This window comes from Diplotaxodon limnothrissa, unplaced genomic scaffold (assembly GCF_057381915.1).
Source record: "Diplotaxodon limnothrissa isolate DT_005_m unplaced genomic scaffold, D_limnothrissa_male_GT1.1 unmapped_scaffold_1, whole genome shotgun sequence".
Classification (NCBI taxonomy): Eukaryota; Metazoa; Chordata; class Actinopteri; order Cichliformes; family Cichlidae; genus Diplotaxodon; species Diplotaxodon limnothrissa.
The window spans coordinates 1,995,101-2,018,776 of record NW_028188555.1 but is presented as its reverse complement, the minus strand read 5'-3'; the positions used below and the strand labels follow the sequence as shown (position 1 = coordinate 2,018,776).

The 23,676-nt window shown below is 41.9% G+C and overlaps 1 protein-coding gene across 1 annotated transcript; it reads left to right on the top strand.

Moving 5' to 3' along the window:
* Window positions 1-16,795: 16,795 nt before the first annotated feature.
* LOC146607088 (uncharacterized) lies at window positions 16,796-19,132 on the top strand. The gene has a single exon (XM_085349156.1). The coding sequence runs from the start codon at window positions 16,796-16,798 to the stop codon at window positions 19,130-19,132; it is 2,337 nt and encodes a 778-aa protein (XP_085205282.1).
* Window positions 19,133-23,676: the final 4,544 nt, after the last annotated feature.

The following is a 23,676-nucleotide window of genomic DNA, read 5'->3' as shown; positions in this document are numbered from 1 at the left end:
TACCACTTCTCTGTTTGTGTTTCAGAAACTTAATGCAACATGACCACAGCATCACGCAAATGTAGTTTGTCACTCATAGCTGGCTTTTCTACTGTTTTACGAAAAAAAAAGTTTTCTTGCATATTTGCAGGCCAAACAATCAGGTTGAACGATCAGGCTTGACGCCTCCATTTCTACCTGTTCGTGTTTCCAAAGTAGAATCACTGTGGCGATCGCTTTAAAGGCTGGCTTTCATTGTTACATTGTGTTCATACCTAAATACTAAGAGAAAGTTCATATGTGTGTCCTCATTAGGACCGGGATTTGTGTTGGTGTGTGGGACTGTTTCCTAATGTTTATACTGTTACTGGTTATAATGTGACAATGTGTTTCAGCTATTTTACAGAGTAACACAAAAGTAGAATAAAATAGAATAATCCTTTAATTGTCCCACAAGGGGAAATTTGGTTGTAACAGCAGCCAAAAAGACACATATACAAACAAACAGTACACAGGACACAGAACAGAAACATACACAATTTTTCTTACATATTTACATTAAGGACAATGGTTACTATAAACAGAGAGTACTGTACAGTTATTAAATAAAAATAATTACAGGTAAGAGGCAAACCAGGTTGTAGTGCGAATTGGTTAATTAACTAACTTATTGCAGTTACAGCATTGATGTAAACATCTATGTTTGTTGGGAGCAGTTCTGATTGTACAGTCTGACAGCTGCAGGGAGGAAGGACCTGCGGAAACGCTCCTTCATGCATCTAGGATGCAGCAGTCTCTCACTGAAGGAGCTCTGCAGTTCAGCAACATCTACATGCATGGGGTGGGAGACTCTGTCCATCAGAGATGTTATTTTGGCCAGAGTCCTTCTGTCTCCCACCACCTGCACTGGGTCCAGGGTGCATCCCAGAACAGAGCTGGCCTTCCTGATGAGTTTATCCAACCTCTTCCTCTCAGCTGCCGATAAACTGCTGCTCCAACATACCACACTGTAAAAAATGACAGATGTAATGTGTAAATAATGCATTGCAATACTTTTAAGAACACTGTTCTGTGTAATGCATTACTTTTTTGACTAGGTTCATGTTTCCCCAGTATTGAACTCTATAAGAACGGGCGATGCCTCCAACATGCACAAACATTTGACCCACAGCATGCAATTCATCTGCATGAATGTAATGCCTTTAATATGCTGCTTAGAGATGGTTGTAGATCTCAACGTGGAGCCAATTACAACCCAATAAGAATCAATAAGAGAATCATATTGATAAGTGATATTGAGAATGCCATCCCTACCTGCTTGTGTGTCACCCTACTTGCTCATAGGGGTTCATATAATTGTTGGGTCTTCTGTTGTCCTTGTATTACTGTAGGGTTTTATCGTACAATATAAAGCACATTTGTGATTTGGTTCTATAAAAATAAAGTTTAATTAAAAATAATATTTTTTCCGCTGTGCCTTGGCTCAGCTGGTTTCTCCTTTTGGTAATAACCTCTCCATCTCTGGAGAAAAACCCTTTCACGTGGTACTAAGTAGGCAGGGGTTTAAGGGTATCCCACAGAAAGCCTGTAAAGATTTGGATAGATGCACCTCTGCTTAGATTATATAGATTAGGTGTTGTTGTACCCCAGTTGCTTGGCACACACACAAAAAGAGGTGAAAAAGGTGAATCTCCAACATGAGCAGAAGAATTTTGCAGGGATCCAATAGCACATACAGTGGTCCCTCACTGTTTCGCTGATTTTTTCTTTTTTGTTGCATTTTTTATTTATTTTTTTAAGTGCATTGTATTCTGCGTCCTGACTGGCTGTAGACAATTAGACCATTGTCAATCAATCTCGTGTTGTGTCTCCTGTACAGTACAGAATGCGTTCAGCTGGTCAAATTTACATAAAGCTTCGATCGCTAGCAGTGTGACTCTGACGTGCTGTACTGTATGTTTGTAAGTTTTCTCCCCAACAAACACAACAATGTCGACAAAACATCGTCACCGGCGGGTGCCTTTGGTTTCCTTCTATAACACTGGACTTATTTTTCTACAAGACTTTGAGAGTGTTCAAACAAGAGAGAAAAGTGTGAAAATGTTCATGCCTGCCTGGGAAAAGTGTATAAAGTGTGTAGTGAGGGGTTTTACAGCCTTAAAACATCTATAATAATTGTAAAAAATAAAGTTGGCTACTTCATGGATTTCATCTATCAGTGACTCCTGCGATAAACCAGGGACCACTGTATATGGTCATTAATCACACCAGCACTCAAACCACTTTCTGAAACAGCAAGACTCTAATAATTTTCTTATCAGAGACATTACTCACTCTTAAATAAGCAAGCCTTGATACGTGCTTCATAAAAAACGTACTGGATTTCTCCACAAATGTTCAGTATGTCCCATCATTATTTATTTTCCTGTGTGCAGATCCCGTGGAGAAAACAATGTTGTGGTGAGCTGTTCAGGATTAATTCTAAAGTGTGTGAAGTGTGAAGTGGTTTGGATCTGTCAATGCCCTGTGGAATATCGCTCGCTATCATAATGAACAATAAGCTCATTTTTAACTTTGTTTCTTGAAAGGATATATTTTGCAAACTCTTGAGTCATGAGTTCTGTAGCTGCGTCTTTGGCTCAGTGAATTTGAATATCTTACTTTCACAGCTGTCTGTTGCTTATCTCTGCTCAGATATAGCGTTCTCATTTCTGGTTTTTTAATCAGTATAAAATGGTTTGTAAGGAACTTACAAAGCAGTTTCACCACTGAGCACCATATATGGTTAGTCTTTCTTTTACAGGCATTTATCAGAAATGCATCATCACTACCAGTATGAAGACAATGACTGCAGCGCTATTTGATCAGAATATGTTGTCTTTATATTGCTTGTTTTATGCTAGCATCTTCTTGCAATTGGGGCCTTCATTTGTTTCTCTATTTGGCTCCAGGAAGGAAACTATAAAATACTACAAGGTCAAATATCAACCATGGCTTTCGCTCTAGCATCCACATCACATAGACTATCTAGTCTTTTTATGCAGTACATGATCCCAGTTGTAGCAGAGTAACAAGCACATTACACATTTTAAGATTACTTTGATGCTTTTTTTTCTGATTTTGAAGTTTTCTCAGGTGTATGTTCAGGACAATTACTGGAAGCCACATTTCCTTACCCTTACCTCTAATGAATCTCTGTAGCCAATAAAGGCCCAAATACAGCTGCCCTCAGTTCTTATAACATACCAAAAGTTTGTCATGGCCTGAGGCATCTCATAGTAACGTGAAAGGTATCTTTCCGCATCCTTATGAGATGCTCCAGATTCCCATTTGAAAACAACCGAACGCTGCTCGCAGCAGTAACACACACTTGGAGCAGAGGCTCCTAACATTAACTCTATCCATAACTTTAACCTTAACCCTATCAGGTAGTGTTTTTCAAAGCGATTCATGATTAGAACAAAAAACACATTTACATGTATAGATTCATTCCAAACGGCTCTCATGCCTCCAAACGCATACTGATGACTTGTCACATAGCATCGTTACCTGTTGGGATGAGAACGTGTTGTTTCCAAAGCACCATAAATTGGGGTGTCTGTAGCTCAGGTAGGAAACCTACTAATCAGAAAGTTACTGGTTCAATCCCCCTCTGCTCCAGCCTGCATGCCAAATATCCTTGGGCAAGATGCAAACCCCAAGTTGCTCTCCGATGCATCCATCGGGAGGATGAATGTGTATTAATGTTAGATAGAAAGCACTTACAGAGAAAAAAAAGAAGTGATTGGGTGAATGAGGCAAGTTGTAGAGAGTAGAAAGGTTTTATATAAGAACCAGTTCATTTTTATATTTCAGATTTACTTTCAGTTTTCTACTTTTTACATGTAAGATTGATGTACATGTATCACACCTAACTCGGTGACAGCAAATTTGAACAACTGTAATCATTTTTTTCCGGCATCTGAAATATTAGTTTAGTTTGGGGTTGTTGTTTTTTTTGTTTCCTTTTGGCTCCTGATATTAGTCAACTACTATTTGTCAATGTTGAATAATGATAAATGAATTATCTACAGTTGCCTCAAAGCGGTTTATAATGCAATTTCACCAGCTGAGACCGCATCCTCTTTTTAGGTTTGATAGCATTTTTAGTAGATAATGGCAGATGGCTTGAGCATGAATTTAAGCTGCAGTTTAGGGAAGGTCACAGAGGGGACAGCCAGCGACTCCTAAGCTGTGCAGATCCCTGAGTGCTAATGAGAAGTAAACGAATTGGAAAAAGGAGGGAGTGCGGGGCTCAAAAGCAAGAACATACAGCTTGTAGTGCTGAGTGAAAACAAATATGTTCAAATTATACATTTTCACAATTTATTATCAAATGGTCAGAATTTCAAAGTAGTTTTACATGACGCCATGGACCTCCATCTCTCTGGCTCAAAGACAAAGGCCAAGAGCAAGAAAAAAACAAGAGGATGCAATGACAGAAGAAGCTGTGTCAACACACAGCTTCGATGGAAATGATGATGCAGCTTCAATAAGTGGTGCAAAAGTGAACATGAACGGTGCTCTGAGCTGAAACTGCTTTGCAGCTCCCAAAAAAGTTGATTCTGAAAACGTTACATCCAGATGAAGAGAATCAAAGTTTTCGTTACATGGATGATTGAGCAGCGTTTGATTAAATGAACAATAACTGCTCTTATTTGAATAAAGGAAAAAAATGAGTACAACATAATATCTGAACAGAGATATATCGGACCATGAAAGAACTTTCTGCAGCCATTAACAAACACCAGAATAAACACCCCGAGGCTGCTTTTATTGTTGCTGGCGACTTCAACCACACCAACTTAAAGACAGTCCTCCCCAGATTCCACCAACATGTCTCCTGCCACACCAGAGGAGACAAGACTTTAGACCATGTGTATTCCAACCTGGCTGGAGCCGTTTCTGGTCACCACCCAGAAACGGATCACCATGTACCCCAACCAGAAGCCTTGGATGAACCGGGATGTTCGTCTCCTCCTGAAGGCCCGCAACACCGCCTTTAGGTCAGGATATGCACACGCCTACAGCACAGCCAGGGCTAATCTAAAGAAGGGCATCAAAAAAGCCAAACACCATTATAAAAAGAAGGACACTTCTCCAACTCCAACCCCCGACGCATGTGGCAAGGACTCCAGACCATTACAGACTACAGGACCACCAAACCCTCCCCCGCATCCTCTGATGTCTCCTTCCTCAACGAGCTCAACAACTTTTATGCTCGTTTTGAGCGAGGGAACCCCACAACCACAACCAAAGCAGACATGACGCCAGACCACCAACCTCTGACTCTCTCCCCCACCGATGTAGGAGCGGTGCTGAGCAGGATCAATGTCCACAAGGCTGCAGGTCCCGATGGCATCCCCGGGCGTGTTCTCAGAGCGTGTTCTGGGGAGCTTGCAGGAGTGCTCACAGACATATTCAATCTGTCCTTGGCCCACGCTGTGGTACCGGCCTGCTTCAAATCCACCTCCATCGTCCCGATACCCAAAAACTCCAACCCATCTTGCCTCAATGACTACCGCCCAGTAGCACTCACCCCCATCATCACTAAGTGCTTAGAGCAGCTGGTCCTAGCACACTTCAAATCCTGTCTCCCCCCCACCCTGGACCCCCACCAATTCGCATACCGCCAGAACAGGAGCACAGAGGATGCAGTCTCCATCGCACTGCACTCTGTCCTCTCACACCTGGACAACAACAACACCTACGCCAGAATGCTGTTTATAGACTTCAGTTCAGCATTCAATACAATCCACCCCTCACAACTCATCAAGAAACTGACAGACCTGGGCATCAGTTCCCTCATCTGCAAATGGTTACTGGACTTCCTGACCAACCGCCCCCAACATGTCCGGCTGGATAACCACTGCTCATCTACCATCACAATGAACACCGGTGTACCACAAGGCTGTGTGATGAGCCCTTTCCTCTACTCCCTCTTCACCCACGACTGCAGACCTGCTGATGGTTCCAACACCATCATTAAGTTTGCAGATGACACCACGGTGATTGGCCTCATCAGTGACAACGATGAGGCCGCCTACAGGGAGGAAGTGGATCGTCTGGCTGAGTGGTGCGACAGAAACAACCTGCTGCTTAACACCGAGAAGACCAAGGAGCTCATCGTGGACTACAGGAGGAATGCTGACCCACATCCACCCATCCACATTAAGGGGACGGCTGTGGAGCGTGTGAGCAGCTTCAAGTTCCTGGGAGTCCACATCTCCGAGGATCTCACCTGGACGACCAACTGCTCCAAGCTGGTCAAGAAGGCTCATCAGCGCCTCTTCTTCTTGAGGACTCTGAGGAAGAACCACCTGTCCTCAGACATCCTGGTGAACTTCTATCGCTGCACCATCGAGAGCATCCTGACCAACTGTATAACAGTCTGGTACGGGAACTGCTCTGCCTCGGACCGGAAGGCGTTGCAGAGGGTCGTGAAAACTGCCCAGCGCATCGCCGGAGCACCACTTCCTGCCATAAAAGACATCTACAGGAAGCGGTGTCTGAAAAGGGCTGGGAAAATCATCAAAGACCCCAGTCACCCATCACATGGACTCTTCACCCTCCTGCCCTCTGGGAGGCGCTACAGGAGCCTCCGGACTAAGACCACCAGGTACCGGAACAGCTTCTTCCCCACAGCTGTCAGACTCCTGAACTCTGCCTCCTGACATCTGACCCACGTTAACATATGGACTGAACATACACACACCCACAATGGACAACTGTACCCTCAAACACACAATAATAACATGGACTGAACCACCACTCACAACCACTAGCACTTTATATAGCCTCTGTAGAAACTATCTACACCCTCACTTATCTTAACTGCACTACTGTATAGCTCTGTGTAAATAATCATTCTGTACATTCGATAATCTTTAACCCTACAACTGTTTACAACTTGCATAGTTCCCATTTCTGTATAGCTGTATATCTCAGATTTCTGTAAAGTTATTTATTTCATATTCTGTATAGTTTTTCATATTTATATCCTGTTCATAGCCTGTACATAGCTTGTACTCACTACAGCCTGTACATACTTATAGTTATAGAATATTCACAACATACTTCATACCGTGTACATTATAACATACCATAATAGACCCATTTCTGTAATATACTTACATATCTATACTATTGCTAATATATATTGTAATATATCTATATCACTAAAGCACTTCTGGATGGATGCAAACTGCATTTCGTTGCCCTGTACCTGTGCGTGTGCAATGACAATAAAGTTGAATTCTATTCTATTCTATTCTATTCTATTCTATATAACATGTGCTAAATTAACATTCACTGAGCCAGCCACTTGTTTGCATGAGATCTGAGACACTGGAAGCAGCAAAACAGCTTGTAACATGTTGTTATGTTTGATTCAGGTGGACTAAAGAGTCTAATATGGGTAAACTATTAATGATATCAATAAATGAAAGACTGCAGTCCACTTTAGCTAACTAAAGATCCAGAGGAGGCAGAGCATTAACAAGAACACTGTCAGTGTCTGTGTGTCATGGTTCTGGGTCTTTGTCCCAGTGTTTTGTGTTGGTGGACTTTTGAATGTTGCTTCATCATTATTGTTGTGTTCTTATACTGACTGAAGTTTCCTAGTTTACTTTTCCTGCATTCGTGAATTTTCTGATTATTGTTTTTTCTGTGTCTCCTGTGGATGTCAGTCTTGTTGTCACGTAATGTCTGTCATAGAGTTCGTCTCTGTGTTCTGTCCTCGGCGTCCCCTTAGTGTCCCCAGCCCGTCTTGTGTCTCCCTCTCTTTGTGTCTTAGTGCTGTCTCTGGGTTTTTGTCTCCTTTACCTGTTTCCAGTGTCCCTCTCTTTGTGTGTTGTCCTTGTCTCCTCAGTCCGTCGTGTGTTCCCATGTTTGTTTATTTCCATCCTAGTGTCAAGCTCATGTGTCCTTATCTCAGTCTCTGTGTTCGTGCTACTTCTTGTCTTATTTTGATAATCCTAGTCTGTGTTCCCATGTTTGTCCACTCCCGGATCACCCCTCAGTGTATATACTGTATCTGTTTTCCTCTGTCCTTTGTCAGAGTGCCTGTTCACCTACCCCCTGTGTCTCCATATTCCCAGTGTTCAAGGTTTCCGAGTGTTTTCCCAGTTTAGGTTTTCATGGTTGGTTCTGTTTGCTACTCAGCCAGAATAAACAGCTCGCTCTTTTTAAAAGTAGGCTCCAGAATGGATGATGGCATGTTCGCATGTCTTTATGCAACACTGAGTGTGCTGAACTAAAGGTAGGCCTAGTTTCATTTTCATGGTCATTATTATCAAGACAATGATTACGCCTTATTCTGATTATTTCTCCCTTTTGGAGGTGTAACGTTTACATGAGGGGTGTAGGAACATTTCCCCCTAAATATTTTTAGATACATTTTTGTTGAAGTCACAGTTTTTGTCGTATTGATGATGCAGCTAGAATAAGTGCTTTTAAATAAAAGAATAACCATTCAAAGTGCTCAGTGGTGAAACTGTAACTCTTTCAGAGTTTGACAGCTGGACAAGTGATGCCGTATTTAAAGAAACATGAGATGAGTGCAGCATATTATCTGAACAGAGACCATTCAATGAGCAAGAATAAACACTGAAAGAGAAACACTTCACTGTTGATTATCATATGAAGTCTAATGAAAGCTGTTAATCTGTTAATATCCTGTTAATCTGCAAATACAGAACATGCGACTTTAAAGCATCCAGCAAAGTGATAACTGTCCTCTGCCCACTAAGTAGTGACTCTACAAAAGATTATTTTCAATATCATCTTTATATTATATTTATATTATATTTAGTTATTCTCCAGCGCAACAATGTAAGGAGCTCTGTGATTGGTTAGGAAAGGACAGACTGGCCACCTGGATTTTTCTTCACTGCACATTGATCCATAGCTTTGCTCTGTAAAGGCTAACAAAGTGCTTTTGCTTTACAAAGACATTCAGCGTCGGTATTCACTCTTTTAAAATGCCACTGAACACTGGAGTGAAATGGAGCCCTGATCCTCAGAGTTTTATTGTTGCTAACATTTCTTATAGATAGCACAGATAGTGCCCCACTGCAGTAATCACTCATGTCTAGATATTCCTGTCAAAAAGGAGTTTTTCCTCCCCACTGTAACATGGCAAACATAGCAAACGGATAAACCAGCTGAAGCTTCAGACAGCCGTCAGACAGTGAAACACTGCCATCTGCTGGACTCCAATAACAAAGACGCTGCTTTGACGGGTGAGGGAGTTTCAACAAGTCTGCAACGACTCAAGCATCAAACTACAGAACTATTACAGCGGACATGGTGCTCTAATGACTGCTTCATTAACGCAGGTCAGAAAGGATCAAACATATCAATAAATTATAAAACACAAAACGTCTCTTATTGCCCAGGGCTCAGGAAGTGAGTGTGTTCCTTATAGCCTATTAAACCATAGCAGGTTATTTTGATGTGTTACAGATGAAACAGCTATCCAGTAACATTCAGCTACAAAAATGCTTTTTTATAATTACTTTTTTACAGCTTCGCACTTTTACACAAGTTTTATCATCAGTGTCACAATGGCTGCTGCTAAAATTGAGTACAAGATATTTGTTGGCCTGATTAAAGGTCTTGATGCGTGCTCAATCATCCAGGGAAGTAAATCTCCAAAAGTTGATCCTGTTCTTCTGGACGTAGCGTTTTCAGTCAGAGAAACCAGCCGACTGAAGGAACAATGGGCTGGGAGGTCAGTTCCTTAATCATGATTATGCAAATTCTCATGACCATTGATCAACAACCACTGATCAATGGTCTTGAGTACCATTCACAGAGAGTTGGAGAACGGCTGCAATCACAGCATTGTAAGATGGTGACAGATGTACCCTTAGGCCCCCTCCTTGATTCAGAGAGGGTCTTTCCCTTTTCACATAAATGGCCTCCTTGACTCCGCCCTCAAACCAGCGTTCATTGCAGTTATTGTTGACAATCACATTGTATCGTGTAACCATCCAGCTCACATATTCAATGTAAATGATTTGTTGAACTCAAGACATGATGAATGTTCCTGCATTAAAACACATCCAGCCTAGTGTTCTCACTCTCCCTAAATGGATCTGTTACATTAGTGATATGTGGGAGTTGTGTTTCAGTCTTTTCCACATGAGGACATTTACATTTAGTTTTTGCTTTACTGATGAGTGGCTGGTTAACCTGCAGTGGTTGAAGTATGTGTCGGTCGTCTGGAAGAGTAGGTGTAGAAGACGTCTTTAATGAATGTAATGCTCTGAAGGTGTCAGTGATTACTGTGAATTCATTATAAAAGTGGATTTCAGTGAATAAAGACAGGCCCTCATGGTGACGCTCAGGTGTCCATAAAGTGTAACAGGAGAGCTGTGTCATACTTTCAGAGATTTTACATGAGCCAGTCTTTCAAAAAATACATAAATAAATAATTCATTCATTCATCCACAGGAAACACAATGCTCATATCTGAAAGTAAACTCTGATATATATCCCCGACTAGCGTTACTACTAAATAAAGGCTAAATAAATGACTAAATATATAAAGACACTCTCCAGAAGAAGAAGTTAAAGGGATTTTATTTATTGTACAAGCAATATCTTCATAAGAATTACAAATTCTGCAGACATATTACCTTCTTACTGAACCTGTATAACTCACACACAGACGTGTCTGCTGCTTATCTTTGTTCAAACATGATGTTTTATCTTCTCTTCAAAACACATTACTCATCTTTCTGGCATCGTGTTACATGAAAACACCTGCATTCTACCTGTGTCATTGTACCACAAAGACAATGATTGCAACACTGTGCTTGCAAAATAGAAGAAATAAGACGACCAGCAAATACATCAAAGATGGTAAAAGTGATTCCATCTTTGTGTCTCCTCCCATTGTTTCCCCAGTCTGTCTAGTTCCCATATTCCCAGGACACCGCTGGACAACAAGTGGGTATTCCAAGACTGAGAGACAGCCAGAGTTGGCAAAAGATCAGACATTCTTAAGTAGAAGTAAAAATACTATTGTTCCAGTGAAAGTTAAAGTACTGATTCAACTTCATTACTCAGCTAAAGCAAAAAAGTACAGGCTCGAAGCGCTTACAGAGAAAAGCATACAACAGAATGCTGATCGCGGCAGTAACACACACTTGGAGGAGAGGCTCCAGCCGTCCATTCCAGCCCTATCCCTAACATTAACTCTAACCATAACTTTAACCTTAACCCTATCAGGTCTTGTTTTACAAAGCGATTCATGATCAGAATAAAAAACACATTTACACATACCGATGATTTGTCACATAGAATCGTTACCTGTTGGGATGAGAACGTGTTGTTTCCAGAACACCACAAATTGGGGTGTCTGTAGCTCAGGTAGAGCAGGAAACCTACTAATCAGAAAGTTGCTGGTTCAATGCCCCTCTGCTCCAGCCTGCATGCCAAATATCCTTGGGCAAGATGCTAACCCCAAGTTGCTCTCCGATGCATCCATCGGGAGGATGAATGCGTATTAATGTTAGATAGAAAGCACTTACAGAGAAAAAGCATAGAAAAAAGTGAGTGCATGAATGAGGCAAGTTGTAGAGAGTAGAAAGGTTTTATACAAGAACCAGTTCATTTACCGTTATATTTTAGTTTTATTTTCAGTTCTGTACTTTTTACATGTAATATTGATTCATTAGATTGACTACATGTATTAGACCTAACTTGCTGACAGCAAATTTAAACGACCGTAATAATTTATTTTCAGCGTCTGAAATATTTATTTAGTTTGTTTTTTGTTTTCTTTTTGGCTCCTGATATTAGTCAACTACTATTTGTCAATGTTGAACTAATAATGAATCTAAGAACAGCTATTTGTCACGGTTGTCCAGCGTCAACCGTGGGGATGTGAGGAAGGAGGAGCCAGGCACGGAGCTCTGAATGCAAGCAGTGCGTTTATTTACAGTGAATGGAAAATAACAATAAATCCGCAGTGCGTTCCCGACTCCCGTGAAATGTCCTCTTCCCAGTGCTAGTGTTCCTTGTCTCCGCTCCTCAGTGTCTGAGCACCCCGTGCTCGCTGCCCTCTCGTCTCCACGCTTCTCCTGGGGAGATAACAAACAGGCAGCCGTAAGACACATACAATGCGGCAGACTATCCGTACTGACTGGCCGAGAGACTAACGTGAAGTCACGCAATGATCCAGCGTCAGAGAGAGCGCCACCGCATTCTTAAGTAGCTCCTCCGACAAGGCTTGATCAGCTGTGTGATGGTCTTCAGGTGTGGCCAACCACCTGGCAGGGCCACACCCACCAGGCCTGAAGGTGCCTGTAAACAGGTGCTCTCAGAAACGCCGGCATCCACACACACACACACACACACACACACACAGATATAGCTGCAAGCAGGGAGAACGAGGGACAGCACACCAAAAACACACATGTCCATAACTGCTGGGTCGTTTAGACTCCTGAGCTGTGCACGAGGGGTCGAACACCCACTGGAAGGCCGGGCACTCGTTTTCAACCGTAATATACCTGATGTGCTCAGGTAACCTGTAGCGCCATGAAACCTCTGTCACACCAGGGCGCATAAAAAATGATGCTTTAAGAGACTGATGGGATCGGGCAGCAGGGAAAACATCCACAAAATGCTACTTTCAGTTTTTAAGTAGAGTCATTACATGCTTGTTAAAAGCAAACTCTCATATAGTTTTTAATGTGCTTCTTTCATTACAATGACTAGATAAAGAATGTGGCACTGTCTCTATTTAACACTGGCTACCCCAAAATGTTTCCAAACCTTCAACCGTAACTTTCACTGAGAGATTTTTAGATACGGTTATTGAAGCTGTGGGGTTAATTTTTTAAGTAACACGAGACGAGAGGCAGCAGCATACACATAGAGCATCAGTGATAGAAAGCTAGGCTAACATAGGGTAGCTACCTGTTCAAGGAGAAACATGTATAGGCCCATCTCAAGTGCCAGTGAACATCTAAATGATTCAGGGAAGACTTTGGAGAAAGTGCTGTGGGGAGATGAAACGAAATTATGTGGCTTTAACTGACCTTTTGAAATAGGAGTGTGATGCAAAACATAGCGTCCCTGCAGTCAAGCAGAGAGATGGAAACATTATGATGTGAGCTACAGGACGACTTAGTCGGGGTTCCAAGCAGTCAGGAAATGTGACATCGTCAGACTGCAGGCCACGGATTGGCTTGTCAGTCGCGGCACTCAATGAGTCATGAGACGGTGTCTTTCACTAAAATCAAAACTGCAGTTTTTTTAAAACCCTGCAACAAGGCAAATAGCTGCACAACACCGTGGTTTCCAAGTGTGACAAAAAGCCACAGATACATCATCGCTGCGACGTCTTCCTTTGTTGTGGCATTCGTGTTGCTCATAAATGACAACATGGACATCGGGCCGCACTCAGACGAGGACCCGGTGCATCGTCTGTCTCATCTCAGCCAGTTTACTTACAAACTCTTTAAGTTTGAATTTTAAAGCCGACAATGTGCACAGGGCAGTGATATTTCAAATGAAGGTAAACTATTCCAATCTCTGCAGCCCCAATTGTGTATCACACACACACTAAGTTCTCCTCCTGCCTTCAGCCCAACCGTTGAGCGCGATGACAAATAGAGCCGCAGAATTTTGCTGCTGTGTAATTAAATTGAGACGTGGGGTCAAAATTCCCACCTAGATTGAGTGAGATGAAATAGAAATCGGCTCTCCTCTAACTGACTTTATAGAAATAATTACATCAGCTGCATTTATAACTGTTATTAAATAACAGCAGCACACGAGAACTAAAGTGTAATCCCAGCACATTTCGCTTCGCTTGCACTGATTCTTTAGAGATGACGACCGTGGTGGGTAATTAAGGGCAAACAATATACAAGTGGCGTGAAAAATGGAGGCTGCATTACCTTTCCAAAGCTTCCTTTCCCGATGGCCCGCAGTATCTGGAAGTGGTCAAAGTTTACTGTGGAGAAAATGAGAAGCAGTTAGTGAGAACGTGTCAGTTTGAGCTGAGCTATAAAACAGGGAACATGACATGTACAGCACTGTGCAAAAGTCTTGAGCCATCCCTCATTTGCTTCCAGGGATCCGGACTTCCCTGTAATCTTTAATGTGGTATTAAGGAATAGCTCTCCAGGCTTTTTAAAGTGTTTCTGATTTTTAATCCAGGGCTTGTATTTGACCACTTTTTGTCTGTTAAGACCCTTCACACTAATCTCTGAAACATTCAAACATAAACAGACACCTAAGTCACGGAAAGGACCACAAAACTTAACAAAGAACCAATTTTAAATTGTATCTGTACACATTTACTTGCAGCCTATTGCAAAAAAACAAAAGCCCACATCATTTGTTCTCACTTCTTTAGTTGAAGAATGCAGTTAATAACACCGTTAACACAGACTGACCTGGCAAAACACGAAAAAATAAGGGGGTGGTTCAAGACTTTTGATCGGTACTGTATGACAAATGCAAATGTGCACTTCACAATGTATCGCTGCACTTCGGCAGTACTGTGCAGATTAAATGTTTTTTCCTTCCCGATGCATGTGAAAGGTTAAGACTTACATCTCCAAATGTACTGGAACTGATTTGAACCAGAGGACTCAGCCACACTGTTACTATGTACTGCATAAACACGTTTACCGATGAAGGTAAATCAGACGCTGTCCTGACTGTGTGGCTAAATTTTGTGCTGAAAGCATCAAATCAATTGAATATGATTAACTTGCTATGAGAGGTTTTTACTCCAAGTGTGACTTTTTCTGGCTTCATACACCTTTCAGGGTCAAATTCAAGCACTTTGTAAGCACGTTTAATGTCCATTTTCAACATTTTCCAGCACATTACCATAAAAAGGATGCATATTTCACTTCGCATCACCTGAGTAAGACCACGTGAAAGGCCAAATGAATAAGTCTTCTCATCAGATATTGATGCTTCTTTCTTATGTGACACAAAAAACAGGAGGAGACAGATCTTTGCTTGTGTTGTTTTTTAAGTTCATTCATTCAAAACTAACTGTAAGACGCTTAACTACATTGCAGTCTGTGTTATTGTTGTAGACCTAATTATCACCTTTAAAGTGTTTGTGCTAATAACATCATGTAGAGTAAGACAGGCATAGAGAACAGCACTGACTGGGAGAGGCTTTGAACACATGACATACTCAGATCAATTCAACACTTTAGACTTTAAAAATGCACAAGCGTCTTTCAAAAACCCATTTATTTAATCTATCATCATTGATATTATTATGTACAGTTAGAATGTACTGTTCATCTCCCTTAAATAAACAGGCAGCCTTAAAGTGTGAAATAGTCACTTGTCTACTGTCTCAGTGGCTGATAGTGCCCCACAGGCCTCAATGTCAGCTCGAAGCCATTATGTTTCAATTGTTTAATGATAAACAGATTTTGAATGAAAGCGAGGAAACTTCGCTAGCACAAAAAGTGCCTATTCTTTCTTCCCATATGGTTCAGTCATATTACCGTCATTTCCCCCTAAGCTGTTCCCAAAGACACCAGGTTAATACTTGAAAAGGCTGCAGCGATACACAAAAATATCATCAATATTCTGTTTACTTGGTGACAACGTCGCTTTTAGCCTTCAATCAGAAAGCCTGACGTTGGCTAGTTAAGCATCGGGCTAACGTTTAACGCTTTCACTTGAGGGAAGTAACTCGTATTACTGCTACTGCTGTGTAATCTTGGTTCAATTCACAGCATATTCTACAAGTTACCCTGCAATAACTAACTGTTAGAATAGCGCCACCGTATTGTATCGCACTGAGTGCACTTCAATCCTTTATCCCGCGAGTTTGCTAGCTAGCAAAATAATAATACCAATTTTAAACAAATAACATGTGTAACGTACACACTCGAGAAAATTATTTACTAGTACTTACGCAAACTCCCCCGTTGTGAAAACGTACAAATCCTTCTTGTATTTTTCGTTTTCCAGCAAACACTCATTAAAACGGCCTCCAGGCACATTAGCGCACTCACCCCCGACTGATCAGGGAGGGGGTGGGGGGTCACACATTGAAACAGACTAACGTGCAGAGGTACAGCCCAGGCAGACAAATGTTGCTTTTAGACTTTGCGACTCGTTTTATTTTTCTATCTGATAAGAAAACTATTCAATCAGATAGTTCTTTGTGGTGAATGAAATACGGTTACAGTTTCAAGAAGTTTTAAGCACCAAATCCGAAATCCAAGCACTGCAATATTAAAATCCAATTCAATTTCTTGTTTGCTCCGAAATCTACGACATGACTATATACAGAAAAGCTTGACATGGTATGCAAAAAAAAATCCCGAAGACAATACAAATACAAATACATGAACAAAAAATGTTTTAACTGTCAGTTATGTAATTTTAAAATTTTCCAAAACTAACATTTTCTTTGATTGACTGATATTAAATTGATTAGAGTGTGAACAATATTACACAAGCAAGCACGTGTGCGCATGCGCACATATTAGAATCCCTTCGATCGCTTCTCATATGTGCGCATGCGCACATATTAGAATCGCTTCGATCGCTTGTGACGTGGTAACTTTGCTTTGATCCTTTCTGACGTCATAACTTTGCTTTGATCCGAAAACCTATAAATAGGAGCGCTCACCTGTTACTTTATGCTTAACGGACGTTGACCTGCAGCAACTAAAACCCTTTTGAGAAGATTTGAGAGCAATTTACGAGAGAAACCAAAACAAGTTCAGTTTTGTTTCTCACCAATTCACAGCGCAAACTTTACACCATGTCAGCCAACCCATCCTTCGGCTCAGATGAGCTTGGAATATCTAAAGGGACCATTTTGGGAGATCACCACATGGTGGAGGCTTTTCTTGGAGAAGGAAGCTTTGGTGTTGTAACCAGATGTCGCGATACAAAAAACAACAAAACTGTTGCTGTTAAAGTCAACAAGAGCGACCCTGAAATTCTGCTCCAGGCAAAACTGGAAATTTTCATCCTGGAGCAGCTACGACGCTTGGATCCAGACAGGTGCAACATCGTCGAATGGAACGGCTATTTCCTCGATGGAGAGCGCATTTGCCTGAATTTTGAACTCCTCGACCAAAGCCTGTCAGACTACATAGGGGACCGGAATAACCGAGGTCTCCCAATGAGAGAAATCAGGCCAATTTTGCATCAGCTCGCAAATGCTCTATTCCACCTGGGTTCTGTGGGAATAGTGCATGCTGACCTCAAACCTGTCAACATCATGGTTGTGAACCGCAGTGAGTCTCAAGTCAGAGTCAAACTCATAGACTTTGGCATCGCATGTAACACCTCTGCAGTGATTCCTGGTGACTGTGTGGGGACAATTGGTTATTGTGCACCTGAGATTATGCTTGGCACTCCATATGATGAAGCAATTGACATGTGGTCTCTAGGGCTGGTAGCTGTGGAGCTTGCTACAGGGGTGCCTCTCTATCCTGGGGAAGACGATTATGACGTTTTGAAATTCATAATTGAAACCCAGGGTCAGCTACCAGATCATCTCCTAGAGTCTGGCTTGTACACTGACAGCTATTTCATCGAGGATAACCACAAGGAACAGCGCTGGACATTTAAGACCTCAGAACAATTTCAATACGAGACACATTATCGATCCAAGGAAACTCGATCGATAAAACTTAAGTGTCTCGATGACCTCGAACAACTGCTGAAAGTTAGGCGAGGACCGGAAAATGGCCAAACATTATTTGTAAGGCTAATCAAAGAAATGTTGGCCTTGGATGCAAATCAGCGCATAACACCCTCGGAGGTTCTGAAGCATCCCTTTTTCCACCCTGGCCTCTCAAGGAGAACCCCCTGCACTGACATGAATAGTACAGGGGGAGAACTCCTTGTGCTCTCTCAGCAGCCTTCAAGCTGGAAAAGTCATGGATCGCAAAAATTCAGCTGCAGTTTCCAAAACTCAGTTGAATTTCCTCAAAAAGGAGACATCAACACCTCAGCCAACCCATCTGCCTCTGAAGATGATCTTCAAATAACGGAAGGGACCATTTTAGGAGATCACCACGTGGTAGAGGCCTTCCTTGGAGAAGGAGGCTTTGGTTTGGTAACCAGATGTCGCGATACAAAAAACAACAAAACCGTTGCTATTAAAGTCAACAAGAGCGACCCTGAAATTCTGCTCCAGGCAAAACTGGAAATTTTCATCCTGGAGCAGCTACGACGCTTGGATCCAGACAGGTGCAACATTGTGGAATGGAACGGCTATTTCCTCGATGGACAGCGCATTTGCTTGAATTTCGAATTGCTTGACCAAAGCCTGTGGGACTACATTGGGGACCGGAATAACCGAGGTCTCCCAATGAGAGAACTCAGGCCAATTTTGCATCAGCTCGCAAATGCTCTGTTCCACCTGGGTTCTGTGGGAATAGTGCATGCTGACCTCAAACCTGGAAACATCATGGTGCTGAACCACAGTGAGTCTCCCGTCAAAGTCAAACTCATAGACTTTGGCCTCGCATGTCCTGCTTCTGCAGTGATTCCTGGTGACCGTGTGGGGACAATTGGTTATTGTGCACCTGAGGTTATGCTTGGCATTCCATACGACGAAGCAATCGACATGTGGTCTCTGGGGCTGGTAGCTGTGGAGCTTGCTACAGGGGTGCCTCTCTATCCTGGGGAAGACGATTATGATGTTTTAAAATTCATAATTGAAACCCAGGGTCAGCTACCAGATCATCTCCTAGAGTCTGGCTTGTACACTGACTGCTACTTCATCGAGGATAACTACAACAAACAGCGCTGGACATTTAAGACCCAAGAACAATTTCAATACGAGACACATTATCGATCAAAGGAAACTCGATATATAAAACTTAAGTGTCTCGATGACCTCGAACAACTGCTGAAAGTTAGGCGAGGACCGGAAAATGGCCAAACATTATTTGTAAGGCTAATCAAAGAAATGTTGGCCTTGGATGCAAATCTGCGCATAACACCCTCGGAGGTTCTGAAGCATCCCTTTTTCCACCCTGGCCTCTCAAGGAGAACCCCCTGCACTGACATGAATAGTACAGGGGGACAAAACCTTGTGTTCTCTCAGCAGCAATCATCGTTTGGGTGGCCAGAATTCTAGGGGAGCTAGAAATTCTTGTGGAAAAAAAGCCCAAAACAATAACATCAACAAAAACAACCAATGAATGTGGTCTTAAACTTGGGCACAATTTGGCTTGAAATCCATCAACTAATCTCTCAATATTCAAAGCGGAGCAGCAGACAACTTACCATCACATCAGTCCTTCAATCAGACCTACAACAAACGTCTTCCTTCTCTCACCCCAACCGGTCGCAGCAGATGGCCGCCCCGACCTGAGCCTGGTTCTGCCGGAGGTTTCTTCCTGTAAAAAGGGAGTTTTTCCTTCCCACTGTCGCCAAAGTGCTTGCTCATAGGGGGTCATATGATTGTTGGGTTCTCTGTATGTATTATTGTAGGGTCTACCTTACAATAATACATACAGCCTTGAAGTGACTGGTGATGTGATTTGCTGCTGAATGAATTCGGAACTAATTGGAAATCTGGATATTAATTAAATAAACCTGCTTTGAGCATCAATTAATTGTTGTTTGAAATTCTTTATAAATATATAAATATAGTGCCACTCTTCTACTGTTTAAATTGCAACTGTTTAAAACTGACTAATTTATTCATACACTTGAGCATAAACACATGCACAGTAAATGGCCTGTACTTGTACAGCGCTTTACTTAGTCCCCAAGGACCCCAAAGAGCTTTACACTACATTCAGTCATTCACACATTCACACACTGGTGATGGCAGCTACATTGTAGCCACAGCTGCCCTGGGGCGCACTGACAGAGGCGAGGCTGCCGGACACTGGCGCCACCGGGCCCTCTGACCACCACCAGTAGGCAACGGGTGAAGTGTCTTGCCCCGGGACACAACGACCGAGACTGTCGGAGGCGGGGCTCAATCTGGCAACCTTCCAATTACAGGATGAACTGCGAACTCTTGAGCCACGATTGACCTATATACACATATACTTTACAGTACTAGTCAGTGCTTACATACTAGTTCTTTTCCCTACTTTTTCATGCTTACTGGTACAAATGCCTGTTACTAGAGTTAAATGCTATCAATGTATTCTCACAGTTATGGAACTGTACAAATGCATACAAAATAACGCTCACGTAAACATAACTGTGCACTAGTTTGCCCTTATTGCTGCAGTTTGTTTCAAGTTGTTCTCTCTCTCTCTCTCTCTCTCTCTCACTCACACACACACACACACACACACACACACACACACACACACACACACACACACTCACTATGTAACGTTTCAGCAAAAAAATACCGCCCCTTCCCCCCACAGTGACACCACCACCACTAGTCTGCACAGCTGACATAAGGCAGCATGGATCCATCCTTTCATGCTATTTATGCCAAATTCTGACCCGACCATCTGCATGTCAGAGCAGAAATCAAGACTCATCAGACCAGGCAACATTTATCCAATCTTCTCATGTCAAATTTTGAGAACTGTAGCTTCAATTTCCTGTTCTTAGCTGACCAAAACGCTCTTCTGCATTCTTTGGTTGCAACAAATGGTTGTATGAGCTACGGTTGCCTTCCTATCAGACATTTTTCTCTGACCGTTGACATCAATAAGGCAGTTTTTCCAAGAGAACTGCCTTTCACTGGATATTTTCTCTTTTTTGTCACCGAAAAGGGTGTCTGTGTTACTTCTTGTCTTATATATATTGTCTCTGTTTTCCTCTGTCCTTTGTCAGAGTGCCTGTTCACCTACCCCCTGTGTCTCCATATTCCCAGTGTTCAAGGTTTCCGAGTGTTTTCCCAGTTTAGGTTTTCATGGTTGGTTCTGTTTGCTACTCAGCCAGAATAAACAGCTCGCTCTTTTTAAAAGTAGGCTCCAGAATGGATGATGGCATGTTCGCATGTCTTTATGCAACACTGAGTGTGCTGAACTAAAGGTAGGCCTAGTTTCATTTTCATGGTCATTATTATCAAGACAATGATTACGCCTTATTCTGATTATTTCTCCCTTTTGGAGGTGTAACGTTTACATGAGGGGTGTAGGAACATTTCCCCCTAAATATTTTTAGATAAACTTTTGCTAAAGTCACAGTTTTTGTCGTATTGATGATGCAGCTAGAATAAGTGCTTTTAAATAAAAGAATAACCATTCAAAGTGCTCAGTGGTGAAACTGTAACTCTTTCAGAGTTTGACAGCTGGACAAGTGATGCCGTATTTAAAGAAACATGAGATGAGTGCAGCATATTATCTGAACAGAGATCATTCAATGAGCAAGAATAAACACTGAAAGAGAAACACTTCACTGTTGATTATCATATGAAGTCTAATGAAAGCTGTTAATCTGTTAATATCCTGCTAATCTGCATACAGTAGAGTTGGATGTCTCGAGACCGGTCTTGACTTTTACGTGGTCTTGGTCTCGTCTTGGTCTCGACGGACTTTTGTCTTGGTCTCGGTCTTGGTCTCGCTGTTTCGGTCCTGCGTTCTCAAATCGACATAGTGTTCGGGAGATTTGGAGTCAACCATCAGCGGAGCGGGGGGGGGTGGCTTACTGGGCTTAAGCCCGGGTCATTTTTTCAGAAGCATGGGGTCTTTTGGAGTGTAATTTGTTAGTTAGATGCCTGACTGACAACTGTATAAAACAAAAACAACACACGAAGCACAGAGCGCACCGTCGTAAATTCCCCCTAATTTTGGTATGATCCGAGTTCAGGCACTGGGCGACTGAGCACAGCACCCATGTGAGCGAGGGGGGAGAAGCTGCTGCCTGCGAGTTTGCTGCAGACAGAGGAGAGCTTAAGTTTGACCAGGTACCAAAGCAAATCATTCGTACTGAACTAATAATGTAAATATGACGGTGTATCACAAAAGATTGATATCAAACTGATCACTTGGCTGCGTTACTTGCTCTTCGAGTGAATCAACAAATGGATAAATAAAAAGCCGAACAGCAATGCTGATTTTTTAGAGTCTTAGCTTACATTTCATATTTTCAGTTGTTTCCCTCCACGGCTAAACAAACTCTCTAAATCGGTTTCAATTGTGTACTGATGTACACAACAATGGACATAAGGAGCTTCTTTCAAAGAAAAAACTCAGGTAGATGTTATTTTATATATTATGCTTTGGATGTTGTTCAGTATATCTATGCAAAACAAGAGGAATTTCAATACACAGCAGTATATTCACACTTGAAACCAGATATTTACATACACTTTATGGAGAAAACATAAAAACTTTTTTTACTGTTAAACATCAATTTAGAGTAAACTTTTGTTTTAGATAAATAAATGTTGAAATATCTTTTGAATTAGTTAAATGTCAGAATAAAAAGAGGGAGCTGTCTATTTTAATCACTTTCATCAAATGTAGGAGTACATGTACACTAAGTTTATTGTTAATTAATAAGAAACTCCAGACGATTCGATTCTGAGCTGAAGAAGCTTCTGATAGGTTAGTAGAGTCCATGTGAGTAAACTGGTGGCACAGCTGTGGATGCATATAAGGCAAAACACAGAGCCTGTTTCTGTGACATGGGAAAATCAAGAGATGTCAACCAAAACACCAGGAAAAGAATTGTGGAGCTCCATAAGTGTGGCTCAATTTTGAATACAGTTTGGTGCCATTTGCAATTAAGAAATACAGATAGTTTCTCTCTTTACTCTCAAAGTTAACAAATATGTTTTTTATATTTATCAATCTAAAAAAATAAACATTTAGTCTGATTTGATGTTACAATTAAAAAGTGTTTGTGTTTTTATCTGAAGAGTTTGTAAATATCTGGTTTCAACTGTATATTTGATGATGTTGGTGTTTGGCTTGATTGTCAGCACAAAGAGGGAGAGAGAGGGAGGGAGAGAGAGAAAGAGATAGAGAGAGAGAGATAGAGAGAGAGAGAGAGAGAGAGAGGGAGGGAGAGAGAGAGAGAGAGAGGGAGGGAGAGAGAGAGAGAGAGAGAGAGGGAGGGAGAGAGAGAGAGAGAGAGGGAGAGAGAGGGAGGGAGAGAGAGAGAGAGAGAGGGAGAGAGAGGGAGGGAGAGAGAGAGAGAGAGAGGGAGGGAGAGAAAGAGAGAGAGGGAGGGAGAGAGAGAGGAGCAGAGAGGGAGAGAGAGGAACAGAGAGAGAGAGAGAGAGAGAGAGAGAGGGAGAGAGAGGAGCAGAGAGGGAGAGAGAGGAGCAGAGAGGGAGAGAGAGAATGACGACAGAACAGAGATGGAACAAGAGCAGGTGAGACACATGTTAGTCAAATGGTTGTTTGCCAAAACTCATCAGAACATGTATCTAGTACCTAGTGTTTCTTTTTAGATACCATTTGTTACTTTTCAAATTCTATATTTATTAAGTTATGCAGGCTTGTTTGCACAACAAGGCTAAATAATTATATAAACCTTTCTCAATCTAAATATTGTACTTTGGTAGAATTAAAAAATAAGTGTAGTGCAGGTCTATGATGATTTTTAGTGCTACTATCATCTAGTTCTGATTCTGGTTCTGTCTTGGTTACTGTTGTAGTCCTGTTTTAATTCCGGATCAGTTCTGGGTCTGGTTGAATTGGGGTTTAGTCCTCGTGTCTTGATACAGGCCCGACTTTGTTCTGCCTTGCT